Consider the following 27,205-nt stretch of genomic DNA (forward strand, 5'->3'; position numbering starts at 1 on the left):
GACACTGTTGTCTGAGGAAACCTAATATGAAGCAACGCTAAGCTAACAATAAATTAACTACTCGGCATCCTGCTCGCTTCTGCAAGCAAGAGTCGCCCATTAAACCTCAACCGGTCAGAGGTGTGATTTTATGCATAGAGCGTCACTCATAATCATAGTAACTGTCTATCTCTGCTTCGGTAATGAAGTCTTTCAGGTTAATAAGTTGTTTCTTGAGTCTAGAACTATAACTCAAATCAGTAGATTTCTCAAGATTTGTATCAAAATTTCCACTACTATTCCGAAAAAAAGCAGAATGTCGAAGTTTCGGTATTTGTTCCATGAAGCTACACTTTCGCGTTAACCACCTGCACTTTTTCCTCCGTTATTATTTACTCAGAAAGAGCCAATTAATTCTCAGCTTCGTCATTTGAGACACCACCTGAAAAATTCTGAACCTCATCATTTGCCCTACCACCTGAGAACTTCTCAGCTCTGCCATTCGGGCAACTATAAAATCTAGAGAGCTACTCCAAAAACCCAAGAGAGACCAGACCAGACTCATGATCATTATGACATACGTATGAAATATATACATATGTATATATGGTTCCAATTGCTTCGATGTTGGAGATTGTTCATTATCATTCAAAGCAGTTGTTCATTGATTGACGCAAACATCTGCCTCGGTTCCTGTGTTTGCCTTTTGTAGTGGAAAAACTTCTACCTGTTTCAAAAACGGATGGCAGGAGTACCATCACATTACAGTGCATCCAAGATTAGGAGGCCTACTATGAAGATGTCCTATACAGTAATAGATACGGACTTGGTTACATAGGAGAAAAGGTGCACATTCACGTGAATAATTTCTTGATCCAAACTAATCCGTGATGTTCATCAACATTTTTAATTTATCAAGCGTGTATCTTTTAAAGTTTACTAGATCCACACAGTGGACCTCCTTATGTGGCACACCCAGTATACCGGATATACTAACGTCTCCCATTTAAGTATAGAATAACACCCGTATAATACCGATACATACCTTTCATTCAACATGTCCACGCACTCCACCACACGACAAAAGCCTGGACAGTCTGGCGCCAGTGCTTCATTCAGTTTGCTTCAAAAACGTCCTGTTCTTTGTGGCAAGCTGCTATTTCCTTAGAAAAATAGTAAGGACTAAACACAATGAATTTACGCACTGAAGAATACATTCCAATCCCGAAAATCCGTGTCAAACGATTCATTGTCGGTGATCTTGGAACGAGGGGTGTTTTTCACACCTGCATAGTTTATCTTCATTCAAGAATGTTTGGAATTTGTTCCGAGATAAATCGGTTCTGGTGCCTTTTATGTCCGGGCACACCGTGAAATATTACAAACAAGTTTAACTAAACTGAAGGTGTTAGTCCTGGTATTGCGGGGTAATGATAGGGCCACACAAATCGGTTCGAGTTTGAAATGAATGAGTCATTTTGGGTATTTTAAATCCTCTCTTGTGAGATTTTTAAGTAATTGTATTCTTTATGGGACGAATTATGTTATTTCAGATATTTTTGGACCCTACAAGTGGAAATTTTTTTAAAATTTGAATTGAAAACTTTTAATCGAAACAACGTTAAAAATCATAAAGATATTTTTTATCTAAATAAACATATTCTTTTTTTAAACACAACATCTTCTGATACTGACGCTTGTCAGTTAGGTTTTTGCGCAGTAAAACTTACCACCGCACGTGCGGTAAACGGCTACTATCGCAAATACTAGAGTTTTCTTTACTCACTTGTTAATAGTAGTTAACAGTAGGTAAATAGCTATTACTTAACGAATGCGAAAAATTTAACTTTGCCGTAACCTATTTTTAGCTCAACCGGTTGGAAATCTAGTACATCAGTTACAATATTTCTTCAACGACCGCATGTACATATGTTGCATTCTGCACGATCAAGTAAATATTTACATGCAACAAAAAAAGGTACTTCTGTCGATCTGTGTAAAAGCGTTTGTAAATCTATTCTGCTAAAAATTGTGAAAAAGTGCGATTATATTTATTAACACATTTCCAACATATTTTTATACATTCATGTCAATGATACACCAAATGAACATGAGTCAGCATAATGAATGAACATGAACATGGAATGATGAAGTCATTCAATGAAAAGGTGATTAAAAAAATGATCAAAGGTCACTCAATGAAAGCACCTTTACTGCATACTACTTTGAAAAGTTCAATTACTTAGGTAACTAACTTATCTTAATACACTGTTATTATTATTTGAAATCGAAAAACAGAAATTTTATTAAAAAAAGTGCATCGGCCGGGAATCGAACCCGGATCGCCCGCGTGGCAGGCGAGCATTCTACCATTGAACCACCGATGCTTCGAAGTTGAGGTTGTCTAAAGGTACAGTCTTTCGTAGAATGGTTTACATTTTCAATTTTTAATTATTAATAAATTATTAGCATTTTTAGATATTCCGTTAACAGACAACAAACATAGTTTTATACTAATCACATGAATATGAAGAAAAATTGCGTATTGAACCTTTGTAGACATGTAAGGCACTTAGTGAGGTACAATTCTCGAAGTCCGTGCAGATTAATAATTTTCCGTATTAGTGTTCAGTAATTATTATTTACATAACAAACGAAAAAAAGAAACTGTTAAGACACGAGCGTAAAATGTTGCAAACGCGTCACAAGTGAGGGCGACAATCACGTGAGTGTATTAAGAAACTTTTTCGAGTTATGTCTGCTATTTTTCTCACAACCATGGCCCATACACAAAAAATAACAATAAATATATAAAAAAGTTTACCAGTTAGCGCATTTGAGTGCGTAATAGTTTTTACCACAAGCTAATTTTTTATTGTACATACGACCATAAATAAAATTAATACATTCCATCGTAGACGTAGGAAATGATTATTTCCCTAAGTGCAGAAGGCTGTACTTTTTACACGCATTTGCAGGTGCACTACGTTTGGAGCGCCCATGTGAGGTGAAGATTTTCACAATGATTTGGAAGAATTTTTTTCTACAAAAAAATGTAAAACTTACTATAGCATTTCTTCATTTACGTGCGATAATTATGTTTACGAAATCTGAAGCTAATAATCCGCAAAAAGTCATTTTCTCTAATTAAACGATAATTTAGAAGTAATGAAAAGCAAATTTTTTATTACTTGGGGCTGTATGATATAACATGCAGTTTTCCTGAATATGCGATCTCCTTGTAGTCACTCATTTATAGCGTTTCGTAAACCAATTTCCTTCTAATTCCTGACACGTCTCAATGCCACATCTTTAATTAGTGACGTCAAAAACGTGGCAAGGCAACCGTTTGCGGGAACTTTTGAAAATTTGATTGATAACCATCTCAATTACGTGGAATTCGGTGGAAAATGCCTAGACTGACGTGCGAATCCGATGTCACGTTGACTCACACATTCTGCAGTAAATTAGAATCGTTTTATTGAGCTTATTATTGAGTTTACAGCATCACTAAATATAAAATCCGACCTAAGATGTGCAACACATCACTAAGAGCCCCTTAACATTGTTCAAGGACGTGTAACATTTTAAAACCTCTCGGATATTTGTTTAAGGTACTTTGAAGCTCAAAATATTACACATTAAAAGAGGAAATAATATTAGAAATATCCAAGCTTCAAGAAGGATTTTGGAAGTTTTCAAATGGAGTTGGGTCTAAAGGTGGCTCTACACTGAACGGACCGTGCTGCTAAAATCTGCTCTGCGAACGCTGCGCATTAGATTTGACCAATAATCTGCGCCGAAGCGCGTTAAATTGTGCGATACTGCAACAAGAGGAAGCACGATCCGACAAGTGTAGGCATATACAAGAAAAACGTGTGTATGTGTGCGTTGCTTTATCGACGGGATTGTAAATAGGTATGCTGTCTGTACAGTTTTGTACCGTACAGATAGCTAAAATAGTATGCGCGCACACCAACTAGAACGAACCGTAGAATTATTTTTTTCTTTAAAACATCTTGCCTTAATCAGAGCCATTTTGCGTCGACTTATGTAATTCAGAGTGGTATTTTAAAGCGCGGCGCAGCACGGCGCGTTCGGTCTGAAGCCGGCTTAAGGAGGTCCACACAAGACCAACTTAAGTTGCTGGTAATTAAAATTTGGGGTAACTAAAAAGTTGTCGGTAAAACTTGGCGCCCACATACGGGAAACTGAATAGTTGGTCGTATCAATCAGTTCGCCATGAATTTTGTTGAGATAGCATGTTTATCCTCTTATTGCCGGAATAAATAAATTAACAGGAAGGCGATTTTGGGTTTATCCGATTTAAAGCCAAAGACTTTTCAAGGGACAATTTCATCAGTTGTTTGAGGAATTGAGAGAGTACCCGCTGAAATTCTTCAATTATTTCCAAATGAGCATTGGGAGTTTTGACAATTTGTTGAATGCATTGGAACGTCAAATGTCATACCAAAATACCAAAAAGCATCTGGCTGTACCACCACAAAAAAGATTGAGAAAACGATGATGCACATAGTTGTAGCAAAAGAATACATTACAATACAGCGAGAAAAAATCGTCGGTGTGCTGCGATAGGTTTGATCAAGTGTGTTGTATATTTATCAGCAACTGTAGGCAACAAATTACTCAGCGGCGAAATGAAACATGGGTTGATTTTTTAGTTACTTTGACAAAAAAAAATCACCCATGTGCGAGATTCTAATTAATCCCGCATGTTCTACTTCAGCAACAAAATGTTGCCAGCGAAAATTTGCTCGTGTGCGGCGACTCTAATGGTTAAAAATGTTTACGTCTCGTGAAATCACAAACATTTCTGACCTAAGGTCTACCGCACACGACCAACTTGTCGCTGGCAACTATTTTGTTGCCGAAATGAAACATGTGGGTTTAATTAGAATTCTGCACATGGGTGATATTTTAGTTGAACAACTAAAAAATTCAAACATATTTCATTTCGCCGGTAGGTAAATAGTTGCCTACAGTTACCGAGATACGTACAACAGAATTATTCAAAGCTGTCGCCGCATACGGGCGATTTTATCTGACTGCACTGCAATGTACCTTTATGCTACGGCTATGTTCCTGTATGTCGCAGCCAAACTCATGTTTGTATTTTTGTAGGAGATTCGACGTCCCAGTAAATTCAACAAATTGTCAACACTCCCATTGATCATTTGGCAATAATTGAAGAATTTTATCAGATACTGTTTCAATCCCTCAAACAGGTGATGAAATCGTCTCTTGAAAAGTCTTCAGCTTCAAATCGGATAAACCCAAAATCACTTTCATTTTGGTTTCTTTTCTCGTGCAACGAGAGCACAAACATTTGTTGTCTCAACAAAATCTGAAGCGAACTGGCCGGTATACCATTCAATATACCATACTATTCAGCTACCCGTATGCACATGTGAAATGCTACCGGCAACTTTTAATCACCTCAAAATTTAAACACCAGCAACTCAAGTTGCTCATAAGCGGCGGGCCTAAGAAGACTAGCGTCTAAGACTCTTAATCGTTTTAGGTTCAAACTGCCTGCTGTATGTACCATTATTTTTTATGGATAAAGAAAAGGTAGCCTGAACACTATAAAGATTTAAATGCCAACACATAGGGTGCTCTTTCGGTAGGGCAATAATCGTTTTATTATTCTAATTATCAATCGCGACTAACTATACTCACTATTATTTTAATGGAAATATTATGGATTAGATCATCGCTTGAATAGTTTCCAAAAATATTATTATCTTTATTGGTGGTGTTTCAATTGGAGCAACGCTGACCTGAAGGAATATTGTATCTTTCATTGTTGAGCTCCTAAAAAGGACACCCTGTATACGATATAAAAGAAAATAAGTCATGCTATTGAATTATATGTCACAATTTTTTTTATAGCTTGATAACTTTTTTGGGGTCCAAATCATTTTAACCCACCAAAAATTAATGGTTTCTTATTAAAAAAAAAGATCTTTGATTTTGCAATACGGAATGCATTACAAAAAATTGCGGATTTTTTTACTTATTTTGCATATAAATATTTGCAAGCTTTCGGGAGTAGATTGAGATATTAGGTAGCACAAAATAAAACAAACGAGCAATTGAAAAATATAGTAAATAATATAATAAAACTTAACCTAATCACAGCCAAACCCATCAAAACCTCAACTATCCTAACCAAATTAGTCTTACACGAATAAAAACATACATATAACATAATTGAAAAATAGTTAAATACATATAGTGAATGTGCCTATGATTAGGTTAGGTTTCTTTATATTATTTATTAAAATTTTGAACTATTTTTTTCTTTTATTTTACTCCACCCAGTACCCCTATTCACTCCACAATCCCAAAAGCTTGTTGATACTTACATGGAAAGTAACTAAAAAATCCGCAATTTTTTGGAAAGAATCACGTATTATAATCAAAGAAGTAATTTTTTCAAAGAATAAAGCATTAATTTTTGATGGGGTAAAGTCATATGTCACCCTTGTCTAAAAAATTAAAAAACAACCCAGTTAGGAAAAACAAAAAAAAAAGATGACAAATCTGTTTATACCATCGTTCTGTTTTGACAAAAGTCGCAAATTTTCGCGAAACCTCATCTCTGTATCTTTATTCATAAGCATTTACTCTACCACTATACTACTGTGATAACAAAATAAGGTGAATTTATTTATAAAATGAAAAATCTTTATTCATTAACATAAATTTCCGACACAATGCACTTATGCTATCGTTTCTTCTAATCTCCGAAACAGTCAGAGAAGTCTTTTTCCGAGAAGACCTTCAATGCTTTCTTCGATTTAGCTTTTATCTTTTCAATCCAGTTGAAATTGTGTCCACGAAGTGGTCTTTTGAAGTTTTTGGACAAATAGAAGTCCAACGGTGGTAAATCAGACCAATACGGTGGTTGTGGAGCGATATGGGTCGAGTTTTTGGCAAAATGCTCTCGAAAAACCAGTGCCGTGTGGGGCAGTGTATTATCTTGGTACCAAAACCACGAATTATCTGCCCGTATTTGTGGCATCTTGACGTAAATAGCTTCACTCAAACGTCGCATAACACACACATAATATTCCTTGTTAACAGTTTGTCGGCGGAAAACATTCATACTGCACAACACCGCGATAATCGAAGAAATCTGTTAACATGACTTTGATTTTTTAACGATTGTAGCGCGGTTTTTTTGATCTTGGTTCATCCTTGCACGATATTCCCGTTATTGGTTGGTTGTTTACAGATTTTATTCATAGATCCAAGTCGCATCTCCTGTAATGGTACGTTGCATGACGTCCTGGTAGTCAAAAATCATTGTTTGACAGATTTCAAACCGAAACTTTTTTCCAAAAAAATTGAGTATTTGTAGAACTAATCGAGATTTGACGCATTTGCGGAAACAACACACCTTTTTTAAATGGTTAGGATTGATTCAAATGAAATCCCCGTAGTATCAGCAAGGTCTCTAATTGCCAGTCGACAATTCTGGGATATCGAATCTTTGATTTCATAACGTAGCTTTCATCGTTACACGTTGATGATCGCCTAAGGAACTCTTCGTCATGAACTCCTTTTCGACCTTCTTTAAAGTCTTTCCATCACTTGTAAACATTTTTTGCGACATAGCCGTATCACCAAAACCTTTCTATAACATACTCAATGCTTCCGCAGCAGAAAAATCTCCATTCTGAAAACAAAACTTAATGCAAACTTCTTTGCTTAACAAAATCAGGCATAGTAAAAATAGAAAAACTCACTTTTGTATGTTTACAAAAATACGTGTAGTTCTGCAGCAATTGAATATTTTAACATGAAACTTTGCATGGATATCACAGACAGTACTATCCACTTACAAAAAAAAACAATTTCACGATTTTATAGTTCTCGCGAAGTTTAAATTAAAAATTCACCTTATTTTTTCCTCACGTAGTACGACACAATGCACAAAACGATCTGAACTAGTAAGTCCCCATTAAGCAACCTTAAAGATCTATGAGCATACGCGTATTTTGGCTAGTAAGAATTTATTTTTACTACTTGAAAAGTGCAATAAGTATGTATATCTGAATAGCTCAAAACGGTAGAGAGTCAAAAAACAAGGATTTAAGTTCAATGGCTGTTTCTGCCATTCAAAGCAGCGCATATGCACTTCGCCTTCTCTATAAACCGCCATTCACCGATATTCTTCGAAGAATAGTCTTAGCGAACAATGATACGCGCACAGGTAATAAAAAAATCATTAAGTTCGAGTTATGTCAGATGCAAGAAGATATGGATGTACTAAAAGGTCACTTATTTTTATGTTACACGAGCCGGGCCAGACCAGGCGCCGAGGTGAATGGTACTTGATCAAGATAAACCATAAGTAATAGGCGACGGTACGTTTTTGGTTCTGCGATTATGCATATGCGTCTCTGCGTAATAAATGGTACTTCGACAAAAGCGTAATAAATGGTACTTCGACAAAAGATTTAACAGACGAAAGCGAGACGCTTATGGGCGGGAGTCGAGACGATTGCAGGCTGCACCAACACGAAAGGTAGCACTTGAGACTGAAACTGGTAAGGTTTTTTGTGTTGGGACCACAAATTGCACTAATTGCTAATCACGGGAGTTTCATGTAGCCTACACGTAATTGAGAATAACACTCATTTTATTCAATGGCAAAAATAAGACGTCTAGTCGAGTCTAATGTAGTCAGGAAGGACTTTCTTCGGCGCTATTTCCCATTCAAATTCAACGAAGTCTGATACAAATTGAAGATATATGAAGCTATTAAGCCGTGTGGGCTGTAATTAATTCATTACCCGCTAATTTTCTTGTATCATTCGAATGCTGATGAAACGCCTTTTGGCGCCTGTAAGCGTAGATTTATTTTAATCTAGAATGACTTCCTGTATTGCCAGTTCAGCTATCCTTTTGCTTCTAAAAATATTTTTCTAAAATTCTCAAATATATAGAGAGTCCCAAACCTGACGCTTGTTAGTAAAAATGTTTAAGATTTTATCCAAATTAAAATACAGGATGCATGGCCAAACTGTAATATTTTCGGTAAGTGTTTGATTACTGTACATAATAAAACCGGCCGTTTTTTAATTTTATTTTCAGCATTGCTGATCATTGTAAGTGGTATATTTTAGTGTTCAGTTTTTTATATGTCCGAGGTTTTTATTACTATAAATGCGTTTATTTACATTTTTTGTCATACTCGCACCAAATTTATCTCAAATCAACATCAGCTGTTTGAAATCTATTAATTTCCCTTTTTTACGGTACCCCTCCATTGAAATATGCCCATCGTTTGCGACGATTTCTAGAATAACATGTGAAATTGAAATAACATTAATAATAATATTAACTATAATTGGACAGTTCGACCTCCTTTTCTTCACCTCTATTATTATTATTAACTGGTCATCATCTGCCAGTATTTTTCTTCCTCACAAATTTTTATATACAGAAATTTAATTTGAATGCGATATCGTGGTTTTGAAACACCCTGAATCATCGAATATATGTTCTGAATGTAGCATGTAGAAAACTACAATAATTAATCTCTGCATAGAGTTTTTTTCTAGTTACAACCGTTTTTTTCCATCCATCGCTTACATACTGTTGAGCCACGCTGTACATTGGTGATTGCTACATTGAAACCAATATCATATGATGAAATCATGTTATATTCGCTATGGCCTTTTATAAAAAACATTTCGTGTCTTGGACAAATTAACATTAAGACAGCAATGCAAGAAATTGATGCGTGAAAATAAAAAATGTCAATGGATTTTCGACTTTCCATGAGTAGAGGAGAATACGGTGTATTTCTAAAAAAAGGTCTCAAGTTCTCGAGCTAATATAGGAATAGTTAAAACAACCAAAATCGACAGACGTATATCGAGGACCATAAATCGATGACAGAATAATACATATGTATGTACAGCTTTGGAAACTCAACATATAATAATCATTCCTCGAAGGTTTTATTATCTATCACCACTGAAGTACGAGGATAGTCCCAGAAGTACCCGACCTGATATATAGATGGCGATTTTGTTGTTAACAAGTTGCCTATATTACAAAGACTTAACCTTAAAAATCTTATGACTAACGTACGAAGCTGCTACGTTGATTTGTGTTTGTTTTGGAGCTGTTTTCAGTCTGGAACGCCTTAAGAGAATTTGTGAACATGAAAACAATTGGTCATCGATACACGGTTCAGTTTTTTCATTTGAAAGGTCTTAGTCGATCCAGCATCAAGCTCAGTTAGATTTTACTCTAGGGGAATCTGATCCTTCATTGACAACTGTAAAATATTGGATGGCAGAGTTCTAACACGATCATACGAGCTGCCAAGACGAATTCTGCAGTGATCAATACAATGACATTCCAGACCTGACTACCATGGATGTTATTGTGAAAATCCACTATACTCTATAGGAAGACCGTTGGCTAAAATTACGCGCGTAAACACACATCATAGACATTTCAAAAAGTACTGTACATCTCATTTTCAGCGAACAATTGGATATGAAAAAAGTATGCACAAGACGAACAAAATCAGTGCCGAGAGGATGTTTCAAGGAAGTCTTTGACAAAATTTTGCGGCAATGAAGTCACATTTTGCATAGATTCACAACCGTCGAGGAAACATGGATCTATCATCTTACGCGTGATACGAAAAAGCAGTGAAAACAATGGACTCAAGAGGAGGGTCAACTCTAAAAAAAGCAAAAAGAGTGGAATCATTTTTACTCACTCTAAAAGAAAAACAATAAACGGAGAATATTGTTAAAAATTAATGCAGCGTTTGAGCGAAGAAATTAGGAAAAAACGACATTTGACATAAAAAAGTATTGTTTCATAAAGAGAACGCACCAGTCTACAGTTACATCATCGCGATGGCCAAAATCAATCACCTAGGTTTCGAACTTTTCACTCACCCACCTTATTCGCCAGATTTAGCCCCCTCAGATTATTTTCTATTTTCAAACTTAAAGTAATGGTTCGTTGAAAAGAGATTTGCCAAGAACGAAGATGTGGAATCCGAGGTTGACGCCTAGTTTGAAACATGCGAAGCTACCTACTATAAACAGGATTTAGAGAAGTCATAGAATATCGCTGGGAAGAGTGCGTCAATCGCAGAAGAGACTATGTTGAGAAATAACATAATATTTTCCAAAAATGTTTTTTCCTTACGTGTTAAGTCGGGTACTTCTGAGACTATCCTCGTATATATAAACATGTACAAATCATACCCATCTTAAAAGTTACCTAAAGAGTTGTTGCGATATTTAATGGTCCTGTCTGCTGTCCACAATTTGAATGCAAACCTCTTCCGAAAAGGCACCACGCAATGAAACAAATTAAATATGATAAATCGTAACATCGGCGCATACAAAATCACCTTAATCAAGCGACCACCGCGGTGGGTAAACCTTAATTAATCAAATCTGAAAAAGTGTCAGAATGGCTGGCAGGTAGACTTTAATTGGCTTTATTCAACACCTTAGATCCGGCGCTAAAAGATTTCACGGGTACACCCCGTTCGGAGATTCTCCGAATAGGTTAACAATAACAAATAAATTTCTTGAGTGGTGTCATTGTAATGTAAGGATAGGGAATTATTTATATTTTACATTGGCGCCGGTATGTCAATTAAGCCTGTTTAATTATTGGAGAAAAAAAAACAACGAATTTGAATATAACAAACGAATACTTTCGCCTTATGCGCCTCAGACAATGCATCCTGCAGTGCTGAAGGTCGTTGAATGTCTTCTAATGGGATACCATCTAACATCTTCATAAATACGTTAATTAAGCAATTATCTTAACTAAAAATATACCCTTGGAGATTGTTTCACTTACATATTATATATAGACATATAGTTAATATTTTTCAGCTAACTTAATGAATCTGCTGAACTAATTAATACTCACCGCAGTTTTCTTCACAAATTCATTCGACAACAGCCTCTGCTGGATTTTCAACATTGAAGTCAGTAAAGTACGAAGCACTTGAACAGTCGAATACTCCGGATTCTCCTCCGAGAAAGTTAATTCAACTTGTGAAGGGAAAGCAATTAATGCATTTATTTCTGTTAGATTAGTTACATCCCTTTTAACTTTTTGTGAAGTCTACTATTGAACTTTATCGGTAAGGACTTTAGTCTGGTCAATAGGCAAACTAGCAGAAGATGAAAGGTCTCAGCGGGTCCCGAAGACCGTTGAAGCTTAAAACCTCAGAATAAGTGCTTTTCGTTGGTAATTTTCAATCAGTTGCAGACGGCCTCTCTATCGCATCTCTTGGAGGTGTGGGGAATAGATGTGGTAGATAGAAGGGGGTCATAAGTTCCGGAATAGACTCCCTCCAAATAAAAGGAGCTCGCTGTCCACTGTAAGGAGGGGTTCCTGAAACGATTGATGCCGCAAAGTGGGGAGACCAGATACGTTTCCTGCTGATTGTCTTTTCTCCCAGGAGACTCTGAGATCCCGATGCGCTGAGTTAACCCACTCTATCACCAGGCAACAAATCATCCCGTAAGGTTGGATGTCCGCAAATGCTGCCAGTCCTCGCCTGATCTCTTGGTCCTTCTTCGTATATATGTTGAGCTTTGCTGACGGCTTATCGATTTTTTTTCCATTTTCGTGAAATTACAGTCTAGGTGCTACACCAATGTGCTATATGTAATCTGGTTTCTATTCCGCACAACACCTTATGTAATAAATTCGTGCATTATGCAGGAGTACAGCATCGCAGACAGTACGTTTAATAAATGCAATATTTCACTAAGGCGCCGGTCTTTGGCTCTCTTATACAGGGTGCATTCTGAGAAAACATTTGAAATTGAAATTCGTTCTAAATCAACGTTGTAATACTGTAGTTGGCTTGTCATTAATTTGCTGATTAGTTGCGTAATTTTCCTTGTAATCACAGCGATTTGTGATTAAATATTTCTATTACATTTACAGTGCACCCTGTAAGGATGGATAAAACCGACAAAACTAATAAAGGATTCTGTCTCGTTGTCTATGAAATATTTCTCGAATGGAATGGAATTCTCGGCGCTTTCTTATACCTAAAACCGACGATAGCAATACCATAGTTCGTGATTTATGCCTTTTTCCATTTTTGTTTTGTCTGGTTTAGTTATTTATACACAGTCACAACTTGTTCTCGGTGGTATCTTGAAGTACTTATTTAGTTTATAAATGATACATAACTAATAAGTTAATCATAATAACGAGATGTTTATGCCACAAAATTGCAAGTAGCTAGAGTCATAAATTTCCCCTTTGATTATTAACTTAATATGCCGGTATAATCAAAGAAACCAAACAACACGGCCACAAATCTCATATTTTATTGCAATTTTATTCAATTATTGGTAGGTTCACACGTTAGTTTCGTTTTGTTTCACTTGATTTGCATATCAAAAGGTTTCGTTTTTCATTGCATATGTGTAAAATGTGACGCAATTAAATAGTGTCAATAAATAATAATAAATGAACGGAAATTGGAAGACACCTACATCCCCCATTGCTCTAAATAAACATTTTTTAATTATACCCAATCCACTTAAAAAAGATGTAAACTTCGTAATGTTGTTCATTTCTAAAAAAATTACCACGGGGCCATTTTTAATTAAAATGCCATTCGTTCACATGGCAAAAACTATTTGCGAATGTTTATATGCAAAGTTTGTGAAGAGACTACGCATTTGTGTTATAGGAAATTAAATCTCATACCATCACGTACACTTTCGAAATTTATGGTTTTAATGTAATTTACATAGACACTACAATTTGGATTATTCACGAATTGCGTCTTAACAATAACTCCTGAATACTAGACACGACTATGTCTAGTATGAGAGACCGGGGGGTTGAAATCCCATCTACATCTCAACGTGGAGATTCTTGGATGTCTCTTTCTCGAAGTATAGATAACCGACCCCGGAGGAGAGAGAAGGAAAGGTAAGAGATGCGAAAGCCAGAAAGACGGATGCGTAAAGGGTAAAATCAGAAAGACGCTGGATCCAAAGAAATGAGCTACTGCAGGATCAAAAAACCAACCGTTTGGAGCAAGTAGGACAGGAAAGACCGTAGAAAGTTGAAATTGTAGTAAATAATTAGAGCACGAAACAACTAACTAGAATTGAATAGAAACTAATCACTCATACTCCTCTTCGAGTCTGATGTTACATTCCTCAGGGACAATTTTGGAGTCGGCTTGTTGCACGGACAAGTATTTAGGAGAAAACCCAACATTTGGTCAACTGTCGAGTCTATTGAATGCCGCCATCATGGAATCACAAAATAGTGTTAGTGACTTTTATTTGATTATAAGTGACTCAACAAAGAAGGCCTCATTCATCAGAGGTAATGATTGTGCACAATGTTGGGTAACGGTTAAAATAGTTGAGCAATTATTCAAACTCATAATACCGTAAAAAGATATACTACTGTGCGAAAAAAATAAGGTACATTTTTAATGTAAACTTCGACTATAAAATCATCAACTTTTTTATAGATATACATATAATAGATAGATAGATAATTAACACTGTCCGTGACATCATGCAAAGTTTTATGTCAATATATTCAATTGCTGCAGAGCTACACGTATTTTTGTAAACTTACAAAAATGAGTTTTTCTATTTTTACTATGCCTGATTTTGTTGAACACAGAATTCCCATTAAATTTTGTTTACAGAATGAATATTCTGCCGCAGAAGCGTTGAGGATGTTAAAAAAGGCCTGTGGTGATACGGTTATTTCATAAGAAATGTTTCTTTAAAAAGTGGTACAAAAACTTGAAATAAAGCAGAAAAGGAATTCATGACTAACAGCGCCTCGGGCGATCAACATTTACCGATGAAAGCTACGTCGAGGAAATCAAAGATACGTTACTCCAAAATCGTCGATTCACAATTAAAGACCTTGCTGATGCTATGAACATTTCATTTGGATCAACTCTAATCATTTTAAAAGATGTTGCGTGTCTCATACGCGTTAAATTTCGATTAGTATCAAAAACAGTTAATTTTTGGGAAAAAAGCGTCAGATTGAAATCTATCAAACAGTGATTTTTGACTACCAGGACGTCATGCAACGCATTACAAGAAATGAGACTTCAATCTATGCATACTATTATGACACCAGCCGGTATTTTATATGTGGTCGACACCACGACGTAGATTTATCAGGATTGAGACGACTCGTTAACTCACTAACAACTCTTTATTTTATTACTAAGGTTCTATACTTTTACTATGGACTATTTGTTTGAAGGAATTTAAGAGTTTTTAGCACTATGCACTCTATCTGAAGAAAAAATCATAATAATTATTTTTGGGATGAAAACTACTTATATACAGCGGTGACCATAAAAATAGGACCACTTCAAAAATTTCAATTTTTTATTTTTATCAGTAAAGAGATAAAAAATTAGAACAAAAAAAAAACTAGAATATATTTAATAATAAAGAAAACAATATACAAAAATATAATTTAACGAAAAATAAATAAAAGTCTTCAATAAAACAATAAAAACAAAATAAATATGTGGTCATAAAAATAGGACCGGTAAAACATTATCAAAAAAAAAGGAAAAAAAAACGAAATTAGCAATTGAATATGGCCTAATGTTTAATATTTCGTTGCTTCTCCCTTTTGGGCAATCACTGCCTTTAATCTTTTAGGTATTGATCTTATTAAATGCTGGCAGAGCTCAACAGGAATAGCTTCCCATTCCCGTTAGACTACGGACCACAATTCTTCTTTATTTTTGACCTGATGACTCGTTACAGCAGCCTTAAGGTGTACCCAAAGATTTTCGATGGGATTCAGATCCGGCGATTGTGAAGGCCATGGCACAACAGAAATTGCTTCATTTTAAAAAAATTGTTTCACTCGCCTAGCCGTATGTTTCGGATCATTATCTTGTTGATATTTCCAAATTAATGGCATTTCTTCCGAAGCATATGATAGCATAACATTTTTCATTATTTTAAGGTATTCCTCTTGGTTCAGGATTCCTTTTATCCAATAAATAGGACCAACACCGAACAAAGAGAAGCAACCCCACAATTTTATATTACCATCTCCATGTTTAAGGGTTTTTAGAGTATGTTTTGGAAGCAATTCCTGTTTTGGTGGCCGCCTCACGTACCGTCGACCATCCGAACCAAACAAATTAATTTTTATTTCATACGAAAAAAGGACATTTTTCCACAATTTTATGTCATCATCTTCGTTTTCAAAGTGAAGATGATTTTTCGCACATTTTATTCTTTTTCATTTGTTTGTTTTTGATAACAACGGTACCTTTCGAGCCACTCGGCCATGTAAATGAACTTCCTGCAATCGTCTTCGGATAGTTCTGGAACTTATTTCCAATTTTAGGTCCTTTTGAAGTTCTTTGGAACTTAAAAAAGGGTTTTTTTGGAATTCTCGCTTTATTCGGCGGTCGATCAAAATGGTTGTTTTCCTCTTACGACCGCGATTTTCTTGTTGTTCTTCGTGTTTGAGAGCATTTATTATTAACGTTTTCGATCTTTCTAGTTTTTGAGAAATTTGACGCAGGGAATTGCCCTCATCTCTAAGTGTTTGTATTCTAATTCTTTCAGTTAAAGAACGGTGGTTTTTACGCCCCATCTGTTTGTATATTAATTATTAAAATGCATCAAAATGCTTCGAAATAATTAATTAGACTTACCTTTCAATTGCTATTCTAATGAATGAGGAATTATGAAAGTTATTAAAAAAATAACGAGCTTTTAATACACTGGTCCTATTATTATGACCACCTTAGTTTTGACTGTCAGAACGAAACAGGGGAAGTACAATTCTAGTATAAGGTAATTCCCCTGGTTTCTATTGACACACATAATTACCAACCTTGTAGAAATTTAGAACCCTATTTCGAACGAGATAGAATAACTTTCAATAAACTTTTCTCCATATTTAAAATTGAACCAGTAGTGGTCCTATTTCTATGGCCACCACTGTATGTATAGGACAACTTATCTAAATGACCCTGTTAAGGACAGACACCCGGGAACTTGAAACTTTGGTCGCAGTTAATTGTTCATGTATAGATGAAAGGGCAGTCTGGTGATAGTCCAATTGCTCTAAATTATTCCTATGATAACCCCATATTATTGGGAAAGATTCATGTTGTCTGGGATAATAAGATATGACAGATGCTGGGTTTGAGGATAAAAAGGTATATAACAATACGACCCAGGAACAACCGACTAATCAAGCGAATATCGTGCAAAGATAAACCAAGATCGAAAAAAATCGCGCCAAAATTGTTTAAAAATCAAGATCATGTTAACAGTTTTCGTGGATTATCGCGGTGTTGTGTCTTATGAATTTCTTCCGCCCAGATCAAACTGCTAACAAGGAATAATATTTGATCGTTAAGTGTCGTTTAAGTCAAGATGTTAGAAATATTGACAGACAATTCTTTGTTTCGGCACCAAGATAATGCACTGTCCCACACTGTATTGATTCTTCCGGGCCACTTTGCCAAAAACTCAACCCATATCACTACATAAACACCGTATTCACCTGATTTGGCAGCGTTGAACTTCTAACTGTCCAACAAGTTCAAAAGTCTACTCCGTGAATATCATTTCGACTGGATTGAGAAGATAAAAACTAAATCGAAGAAAATATTGAAGACCCTCTGGGAAAAAGACTTCTCTGACTGTTCCGAGGATTGGAAGAGACGATAGCATAAGTGAATTATATCGGACGGCGAGTATTTTAAAGGCAATGAAATTTATTTGCAAGACTAAATAAAGATTTTTCATTTTATAAATAAATTGACCTTATTTTTTTTGTCGCAGTAGTAGCTCCAGAAGGTTTTTGATCAGTCTTCACAACGTAACCACTATCTGCGATCAATTTAACTCCTTTGCTCTTTACAAATATGCAGAGCGACACTTTTAAATTTACAACTAATGTGAAAAGTCCCATCCAGAATTTTTTTCAATTTATTTTTCTTAACAGATTTGAGTTCACGTTTCACTGCATTATTTGCTCTACGACAATGGTCAATTACCATCCATCAGAGGAATGATCACAAGAATGAGAAAGCAAAACTAAAGTTTTAACACCTTATAAAATAATTTAAGTATCAGCTTCGTACTCATCATCATACATTTACCAAATTCACAATCGATTTCGAAAGCAGATCATGTCGGCGTCATTATATCGATAGCGGTCATATTCACGCTCACACATCTCGCATGTTCTACTTCTGCACTTTAAAATCACAACCCATTAATAAAGGTTTTTTTGAAGACGCCGCGTCATTACTTACCATTATCGTGTTAAGACTTTTGTCTTTTTTCTTTGGACATCTGTCGCCGTTTGTAATACGGAAAGTGGCGCCTCTGACTCGGGTTCCTATTTTCAATGTTGGATACCAAGGTACCATGAATTCGCGACTGTATCAGGAAACGTTACATGCGGAAGTTTGAGACATAGAGGTAATTCGTTCCTATCGTTTTGTGTATTATGTATTTTTTCTTTTTGAAATGATATTATGTTGAGGCAAAGAAAAGTAAAATTTCTTGAAACTTTCCTAGGGCGTTATTAATTTATCGTTTGATTTGAGGTTAGACTTGGATATTGAATTAAATGCGATCAAACTATTTTATGTCGAGAATAAACTCCCAATGGACTGGTCGTGGGATCGTGTGGGTGGACAAAAACCAGATTTCATTCAAGTTTCTGCTGAGCAGAGGCGTTCAGCAGACAGCAGGAGAGATTTGCCACACGATTTGCCTTTAGCCGAACTTGGTCGCATAATTTTGCATAATTATTACACTTAATAAGATAGCAGGAAAGTGTCAATGGTTCGGGTATATATACATATAAGACCGATGCGCGTAGGTTTCTGCAATTTGACACAATAAACATTCGCATTTGTGATGCTAATTGTAATTTATTCAGGCTCCGTCGAGAGAAATTTACCGTAAAATTTTCAATTTTTCCGTAAGTGGCGGAACACTTTGACAGGTTTAGAGGTGTAAATAACGGACTACATAAATACAAATTATTTCTGCATTGCTGAAGAGGTGTTTACCCAAACAATAGAGAATCCAATAATGAGAATTTAAATATTTATTTCTTCGCCACAATCTGTCACAATTTAATTCGGCATTTGTTTCTTATAACATAAATTGCTCAAACAGTAAAAAACTATTTTTCCCTTTAAGTTTCTCATTTCCCGAAACAAATTCACAAAAACGCCAAAACAGGAACCACCGAAAAATTGCAGATTGTTGGTCATACGCCAAATTTAGTATCAAATATATGCTGGATTATCTGCATTTCTTAACACGATTTCCCGAATTTTTAACTTCTAAAATTAATACTAACAAATAAATTTGGTTCGTAAAAAAAACATAAACCACGTATTGCAACCCTTACGATAGAAATCATCAGCCGCTGTTCGAGCTTTCTGTAGTCTCTTTTGTGAGTAAGTAACTAATCTGAACTAAAATTCCCGACACAAAATCAATATAAAACCAAAAACAAGAGCGCATCTCAGCTTTTAAAGAAGTCACTAAAAAATATATGATACTTAATACAAATTTCCAAAACATTTAACTGTTAAAATAAACAGCAATGGATTTTGATCATAAAACTCTCTCTAGTCTCTCTTATAAAATGTTAGGACAATTGACTACAAGAAAAAATAGATGCATACTACACACCGAATGAAAAAACTCACTACAAAACGAAGGAGATATAAATCCTCAAATTACTAACTGCAAAAATATCCATAATATGCCAAGTGCATTTTCTCCTAAAACTCTCTATTCTTTGTTCGATAGGTATAAAAATCTACTCCATGCAAAAGCATAAACCAGAAGTATACTATAGGCTTGTCTTTACTGCACTCGATTGTTAACCGAACTCGCTTCGCGTCGTAAAACATCACTTTGCACACAAAGTACTATCAATTGAAGCCCGTTGTGTAATAACAAATTGTACTAAAAAACAGTAGCGTATCGCAACCTCAAGCGAGAGAACTCATTTGGAATATGAGCTTAATACAATTTACTGAATTTTTTTGCTGCTATTTAATATCTTACGACGATGATCTCTCACTAAAAACTCTCTATAATCAGATTATAGAAGAGATTATTGTTATTATTTATTTTTATTATTACACTTATAGAAGAAATTCTCTTCCATAAGTGTAACCTTAACTAAACATAAAAGAAAAAACAGAGGCGTCCCATATGATTTTGATTCCTATTCTAAATGTAGTAATAAAACTATAACTTTACCCAATCGTCATGAAAGTACTGCGAAGTAAATGTTTCATGTAAAATACGCAATTTTACTTTCACAATCAAAACATCAGTAAATCATATACAAAGCTAATTCAGTTATTACATACATAACAAACTTTAAGTGCGTAGTCACAAGAACTTGATTATTTTGCGCACATTTTAAAATAATTTTCAGTGTTTTATTCATATATGTTGATTTCCATTCTGCAAAAGACTACTTTTAGACGTTTTAACTTAAAGAACTCTTTTTTAGAATTTTCAGATCTTTGTCTACCTGCACTCAAACTCAACCACTAATCAATCTCAATATTATTATCAGACCAGCAAATTCCTTATTACTTGACCACCGAGTCGCCCCCAAAAACCAGTGGTGGCAGCAGCCACTAAATTATTAAAAACCTTAAAATATGTCTACCACAATCCAGACTGTTCAACATTAAACTCTCACGAACTTGTTTATGTAAAGATATTCCATCAAGTCTCCCCCGAAACTAATGGTGACACCTACCATCCTACCAAAGGCGACAACTATAATGGGAAAAATACCAAAACAACTGAAGAAAAAAGTAATATTTAAAACAGAAAATGTCCTTAAGGAAACCTGGAGGCTTGAGCAGGTCTGTAAATCAATTTCCCAAGTGGAGCCATGAACTGTACTATAATGTGCTTAAGAACAAGATTGAAATGAGGATGAATTTATTAAAATTGAGAGTTTTAACGCAAAAACATACGATATAACCGTCAAAAGTTAGAAAATTAGAGTAAAACATTACAAAGATATCCCAAAACATTACCCAAATTATTTACTTATTTGATAACTCAAATATTACTTTTCTAACTATATATTGAACATGGTTACACAGATAAACAGCTTTGCCGTTAAAAAGTAACTTTTAAAGCATTGGGCATGCAGTTTGAAGGGCACTTTAGAGGTTTAAGAGATGGTAGACTTGTTTTTAACTTCTCAACTATAGGAAACTGCGGTATGTTCCACGTAGTTGAGCGGCATGTCCATGTTGGGTTTAACAGGTTTCCATATTCAACTGCTTCAGATACAACAATACAAGACAGATACAAGTTATCAGTTAAAGTTAGTTCTAAGCTGTTAAGTCATCGCAATACCACAATTGCATCTATTAAACTAGTTCATGAAAAACACACTATATTAAGATCTGTTCCGTATCTTCGTTATTTGACGATATTATGAGTTTCAGTTATTTTGTGTGAACTGAGCTTGTGGGATTACGAATTCACAGGACAAATGTTTTACTCGAACTATTTTACCGTAGCATTTGAAAGGATTATGGTAATGGCCCAACCAACCCAATGGCCAAATGATCAAGAGGGTTAACGAGAAGGTAAAAGGTAATTATTTCGAGTCATGGGCGATATCGACGAATGTCCGCAAGTTCAAGTCGACACCAAAGATCCTAGGAGTAGCCAAACTTAGTAGAACTAGATTAATGATTTTAAAAAAATTAAAAATTATTTACTAACGTAAAAGTTAAAAAAAGGTGTATAATAATAAAAAGAATATTTTGTGTGACAAATTTCGTGTTTCCATGCCTGTTTTAAATTGCATATTGTAACCCATTTCCTCTGCGTTATGACGACAATGCAGCGGTTAAAGAGTGGGAATAAAGGCAATTCATCAAGATTTAATTTCTTTCGATTTATAAGCGATGGTATCAATGAAATGCATGGGCGGGCTAACTCGAACCTTCAGTGGCGTATCTATTACACTTTGAGGCTGAATCGGTCAAAAAGTGATATACCGGACTCCGAAGAGAGTTCAATTAATAAGTAGGGAAATGTTTTGAAAAAAACATTTACCGATTTTCTTGATGCGATGGCGAAAGTGACACAGTGGAAGAAAAATTTTAGTTTCTAAACAGGAAGTTTTTTCAAAAAGTAGACATGGTTGACCTCAGTAGAATGAAGGAAAATAGAATATAAGGATGTAGTTCAATAAACATAGTTCTAAATGTATTTATTGCAAACAAACAGTGTAAGTGGCATTTTAATAAACATAACACCCACGTGTTATATGTCGTTGTGGTCTTTATTGTCTCTCATAATCATTATAAATATGTAACACAGTTATCTGCAACAATGTTGCTTAAGTACCGTCAATCAAGATTCAATTTGGATCACAATTTCACTTATACCGGACAATAATTGTGTTTACTACCTGCTGAGTCCCAGGGTCCCTGAATTAATTGTAACTACATGCAACGCGCCGCAGATATAAATGTTGACTTCATTGCAATAAGCATATGAGAGTACTGAAGTGCAGTGTATAGGGATATATGGGTTCATTAGGGTCAGATTTTGACTGGAAACTTTGTTTATAGCCATACAAATTCATGTTAATAGATCACAAATGAGTCACTATAGATTGATGCTTCCTTTTAGCTATTCATCTTATGGAGCATTTACAGTACTCTTAAAATTACTTAAAAGATCTTTTGTTCACAGGCATAAGTAACGATACCCTACCCAAAGAATCAGTACCAATTTCAGAATAGAAAATTGATTAAGCTTAATTCTCCTGTAAACTTATGGTTCTTTAAGGTATGAATTCAAAAGCTATTTAGTACTTACTACTTAAGGGTGTTTTACCTTCTCTATTGATCATCTGTCAACCGACTCCAACCTAAGTCCTTAGTTTACAAATCCTTTGATTCGCATGCCTGTTAACAGCCTGGACATGTAATAAATGATTATAAAACATTAAAAAGTTAGGTTATATAATCTAAAAGAGCCGCCACGATGCCAGTTCTACCATCACGTCTGGCGTAAGACAAATGGCTGTAATTGACCAGAGAAATGACTGACATGTAAATCTGTCCGAAGTTTTGACAATTCGGTATATGGTGGAAAAGGAAAAAGGGGTGGATGTTGATATGGATCTTTAGAAAAACTCCTTAATTTATTAATAAAATTTCTAAATTTCCATTAATAATGCACAACTAATATCAAGAATATTAACGGTTAAGGTGAGAGGTAAAACTTCTTGTCTCGTAGCTTGCAGGTAAATAACTAGTAAATTGGATAAAAGTACTTTTTTCATTATACCTGCCCAATAGAGAAACCACTTTTGCCACATCAAGACTTGTTTTTCATATTTCCCTAGAACGCTACCTATCGTCATGATTGGAGGGCTTTTTGTATATAATCACAAGGGTGAGGTCCTCATATCAAGGGTCTACCGAGATGATATAGGACGTAATGCTGTAGATGCCTTTCGAGTGAATGTAATTCACGCCAGGCAACAAGTTAGGTCTCCTGTAACCAACATTGCTCGTACGTCGTTTTTCCATATCAAGGTAAGAATTGTGTGCATGTTTTATGCTGTTCGTAAATGTAGAATTGCAAGGAAAATATTTGAGAGGGTACCTCTTCTGTAAACATATATAGAATATGTAATTTTCCATAGACATCTTATATATTAAAACTAAATTTATAAACTTGTTATTTTCTTTCTTCATTATTTCCGGTATTTCCAAATTGCTGTTTATAAATTTATATAGATTTTAATTGCATTATTGATTATAGGTGTTGTTAGATTTTGATTGGTGAGAAAATTAACCTGTACCATGTATTCATGAAACTCATTTGGGGCATAACTTCTTCAGATGGAAATTCAAAAGAAAAAAAAAGTAAAGAATTGTTTAAGAAAAACCCAAGTCAACACAAAAAAAAAATATGGGGTGAAAAAGTAGTACGAATTTAATGACTTTCATGTCATTAATATCATATATTAACTCTCCTTTTCATTGGCAAAAACATTGGAGGCATCAACAAAGAGGTAATATGTGTAGATGTGACATGTTTCCAAAAACTCTTCAAGTTGGGTACTGTCTTATAATTAATAACATGACCCCTAAACTAAGAATGTCTCATGCAAGTTGAAACGTTACCATTTTACTTAACTCTCTTCTTTTAAGTTAAATTATTTTTGTGTTTGTGAGTCTTTTTATGGACTATAAATATAGTTAGAAATAGTGAGTTGAAAGTGTTATCAATCAAATTATGGTAACAAACAATATTTTTAAACAATACTGGTTGACAAAAATTGATTTCTTCCAGGTTATTAATCACGACCACAATTTTTGCTCTAGGTACATCAAAGTATACATATTAATTTTTTCTAGTTACTTTATTAACCTGAACTCACCCCTTTTATGTCCTACAGAGGGCCAACATCTGGATCGCCGCAGTAACGAAGCAGAATGTCAATGCTGCCATGGTTTTCGAATTTCTACTAAAAATCATCGAAGTTATGCAATCCTACTTTGGGAAAATTTCTGAAGAAAACATCAAGAACAACTTTGTGCTTATTTATGAATTGCTAGATGGTATAAAATACTCTCTTATGGAATTGTAATTTTAAGTAAAAAATTATTGCAGAAATTCTTGATTTCGGATATCCTCAGAACACCGACACTGGAGTTCTGAAAACATTCATTACGCAGCAGGGTATCAAATCGGCCACAAAAGAAGAGCAAGCCCAAATTACTTCCCAAGTAACTGGGCAAATTGGGTGGAGGCGAGAAGGTATTAAATATCGCAGAAATGAACTATTCCTAGACGTGTTGGAATATGTTAATTTGTTAATGTCGCCTCAAGGTACGGCCTCAATTTCCGAGAGGTTTTGATTCTCGGTGTTTATTTTTACTGCTATTTAGGTCAAGTTCTTTCTGCCCACGTGGCTGGTAAGGTGGTGATGAAATCTTATTTGTCTGGTATGCCGGAATGCAAATTCGGAATTAATGACAAAATCGTCATGGAGGCCAAGGGAAAAGGAGGTGTAGGAACTACCACAGATACTGATCCTGCCAGATCTGGCAAACCGGTGGTTGTTATTGACGACTGTCAATTTCACCAATGCGTTAAACTCAGCAAATTCGAAACAGAACATTCTATTAGTTTTATTCCGCCTGATGGTGAATTTGAGCTCATGAGGTAATCTTTGTTATTTACCCCACATATTCTTCTTACAAAAATTATTGCAGATACCGAACGACCAAAGACATATCTCTGCCATTCAGAGTCATTCCTCTTGTAAGAGAAGTAGGGCGTACAAAAATGGAGGTCAAAGTAGTGTTGAAGAGCAACTTCAAGCCCTCTCTTTTAGGGCAAAAAATTGAAGTTAAAATTCCAACCCCATTGAACACTTCAGGCGTTCAATTGATTTGTCTTAAAGGAAAGGCAAAGTATAAGGCGTCAGAAAACGCCATTGTTTGGAAGTGAGTTTTATATAACATGTCATATCTGCTTAACATAAAAGGAACAATTTTATCAGAATTAAACGTATGGCTGGCATGAAAGAGACTCAACTGTCTGCCGAAATTGAACTTCTAGAAACAGACACCAAGAAAAAATGGACTCGTCCTCCAATTTCAATGAATTTCGAGGTACCGTTTGCTCCTTCAGGATTTAAGGTGCGGTATCTCAAGGTGTTTGAGCCGAAACTCAATTATTCCGATCACGACGTTATTAAATGGGTGCGTTATATCGGCAGAAGCGGGCTCTATGAGACCCGATGTTAATTCGAATATTTGAGGCAATTTGGCGAGGCAAACATGACCTATTAGGTGAACATAAATACTCGATATTGTATATCCTTAGCAAGAGTGAAGAGGAAGAAAATAATTTTGATTGCATTGTAAAAAAAAAATATCGAGGACTTGAAATTTGTCGAATAATTTACAAAATATGTGTGTGTAAGGAACTTGGCAAGAAACGTTAATTTAGCAAAGTTTTTGAATAAGCCAATGAAGTCACTTAAAAAATAAAATGAAAATTTGGTATTACCTGCCTTATATTAATATTCATATCTATGTACGTGTTTTTATTTTTTTCTGTTCTATTGTTTTATAAAGATATTTCTGTTGAAAAATGTTTTATAGGAAATAAGCTAAAATGCTTCTGAACTTGTATAAATAATACTTGTAGCTATTTGTCAAAATGTGGTTCATTAAACCGATTTTGATACTGCTTCATTGAGTTATATTTCCGTAAGTTATTTAACAAATTTCGATACGAGATTGAAATATGTATTGATATTAAGGGTTAAATTCTGTAACATCCGATGTATCTTAACAGTGGTGTATCACTGCAAATTTTTATTGCTTTACGTCAAAGATACAACTATACATCGTTAACGTTGGATGTAAATATATAGTTAGAGAATTCAGGCATAAAAATAATGGTTATCACGTATTGTCCGTCGTGTGTCTATATATTGTAAGGCTTTAAACATTGAACTTCTTGCTCAGCTGAGAAGTTAATTAGAAATGTTAGTTATGAATAGTGAATTGGTTGGAACAAATAAAATATTAATTATTATTAACCTTAATCTTTAAGAGAATAATTGAATATATTATAGTCATAAACTGTGATTGGAATTGTTCGATTCAATTGTTAATTTCCTTGAAAATTTTCAAGGTGGGTATATTGCAGGAACTCTAAGAAACTTGATGTTTTGTGGCTTTTCGGTGGATAACAGTCGACACAATCTCTTTGGGTAGGGGATGCGGTACACTACAAAAAGAATTTGGATAATTTTAGGTGAGGAGGATTGGCATAAAGAAGGTGCATTATCATTTGAACTTTGAGTAGTTTAAAAAGGCTGATTTAAAATAAGTCATTTATGTTTAATAACGAGATGGCTGAAAGACAGATGGAAAAAAGGCATTTTTAAAAAATTGTCATATAAATCGTACACGTGCACCCCGCCAAAATGACAAAAAAAAAGCTATAGCAGTACGGTAATATAGCTCATAATGAAACTGATAATAGTGTGCGGTTATGCGGCTATAACGACTCTAAATTCGGAAAAAATCTTTTACTGACTATGTTATCTTGTAAATTCATGGATT

General features: G+C 35.0%; 2 protein-coding genes and 1 non-coding gene across 6 annotated transcripts; 1 reads left to right on the forward strand and 2 right to left on the reverse strand.

Moving 5' to 3' along the window:
* Positions 1 to 2,295: 2,295 nt before the first annotated feature.
* TRNAG-GCC (transfer RNA glycine (anticodon GCC)) lies at positions 2,296 to 2,366 on the reverse strand. Its single transcript has one exon. It is a non-coding gene; the product is annotated as a tRNA-Gly (tRNA).
* Positions 2,367 to 6,668: 4,302 nt separating this feature from the next.
* Positions 6,669 to 23,036, reverse strand: LOC136343341 (uncharacterized). Of its 3 annotated transcripts, XM_066290024.1 has the most exons (3): positions 11,935 to 11,988; positions 7,406 to 7,684; positions 6,669 to 7,269 (listed from the first exon to the last, which is right to left on the reverse strand). In XM_066290024.1, the coding sequence occupies exon 3, from the start codon at positions 7,109 to 7,111 to the stop codon at positions 6,743 to 6,745; it is 369 nt and encodes a 122-aa protein (XP_066146121.1). In that variant the 5' UTR covers positions 7,112 to 7,269; positions 7,406 to 7,684; positions 11,935 to 11,988; the 3' UTR covers positions 6,669 to 6,742. The 3 variants fall into 3 exon arrangements, with proteins under 3 accessions (XP_066146121.1, XP_066146119.1, XP_066146120.1); XM_066290022.1 differs by lacking the exon at positions 11,935 to 11,988 and adding an exon at positions 22,941 to 23,036 and having other exon boundaries at positions 6,669 to 7,684; XM_066290023.1 differs by lacking the exon at positions 11,935 to 11,988 and adding an exon at positions 7,755 to 8,590 and having other exon boundaries at positions 6,669 to 7,684.
* A 139-nt stretch (positions 23,037 to 23,175) lies between these two features.
* Positions 23,176 to 26,725, forward strand: AP-2mu (adaptor protein complex 2, mu subunit). Of its 2 annotated transcripts, none has more exons than XM_066289971.1 (7): positions 23,176 to 23,352; positions 23,455 to 23,647; positions 24,517 to 24,679; positions 24,732 to 24,950; positions 25,010 to 25,286; positions 25,337 to 25,570; positions 25,627 to 26,725. In XM_066289971.1, the coding sequence occupies exons 2-7, from the start codon at positions 23,471 to 23,473 to the stop codon at positions 25,871 to 25,873; spliced, it is 1,317 nt and encodes a 438-aa protein (XP_066146068.1). In that variant the 5' UTR covers positions 23,176 to 23,352; positions 23,455 to 23,470; the 3' UTR covers positions 25,874 to 26,725. The 2 variants fall into 2 exon arrangements, with proteins under 2 accessions (XP_066146068.1, XP_066146069.1); XM_066289972.1 differs by having other exon boundaries at positions 23,177 to 23,317.
* The last annotated feature ends 480 nt before the right edge of the window (positions 26,726 to 27,205 follow it).

The sequence above is a fragment of the Euwallacea fornicatus genome, chromosome 14, assembly GCF_040115645.1.
Source record: "Euwallacea fornicatus isolate EFF26 chromosome 14, ASM4011564v1, whole genome shotgun sequence".
In the NCBI taxonomy this organism is placed as follows: Eukaryota; Metazoa; Arthropoda; class Insecta; order Coleoptera; family Curculionidae; genus Euwallacea; species Euwallacea fornicatus.

Bases quoted from the DNA above. Each gene is read 5' to 3' on its own strand.
- LOC136343341 (XM_066290022.1), bottom strand. From the start codon at position 7,111: ATGAATGTTTTCCGCCGACAAACTGTTAACAAGGAATATTATGTGTGT.
- AP-2mu (XM_066289971.1), top strand. From the start codon at position 23,471: ATGATTGGAGGGCTTTTTGTATATAATCACAAGGGTGAGGTCCTCATA. The intron at 25,287-25,336 runs GTAATCTTTGTT...AAATTATTGCAG, and splicing joins GGTGAATTTGAGCTCATGAG to ATACCGAACGACCAAAGACA. The intron at 25,571-25,626 runs GTGAGTTTTATA...CAATTTTATCAG, and splicing joins GAAAACGCCATTGTTTGGAA to AATTAAACGTATGGCTGGCA.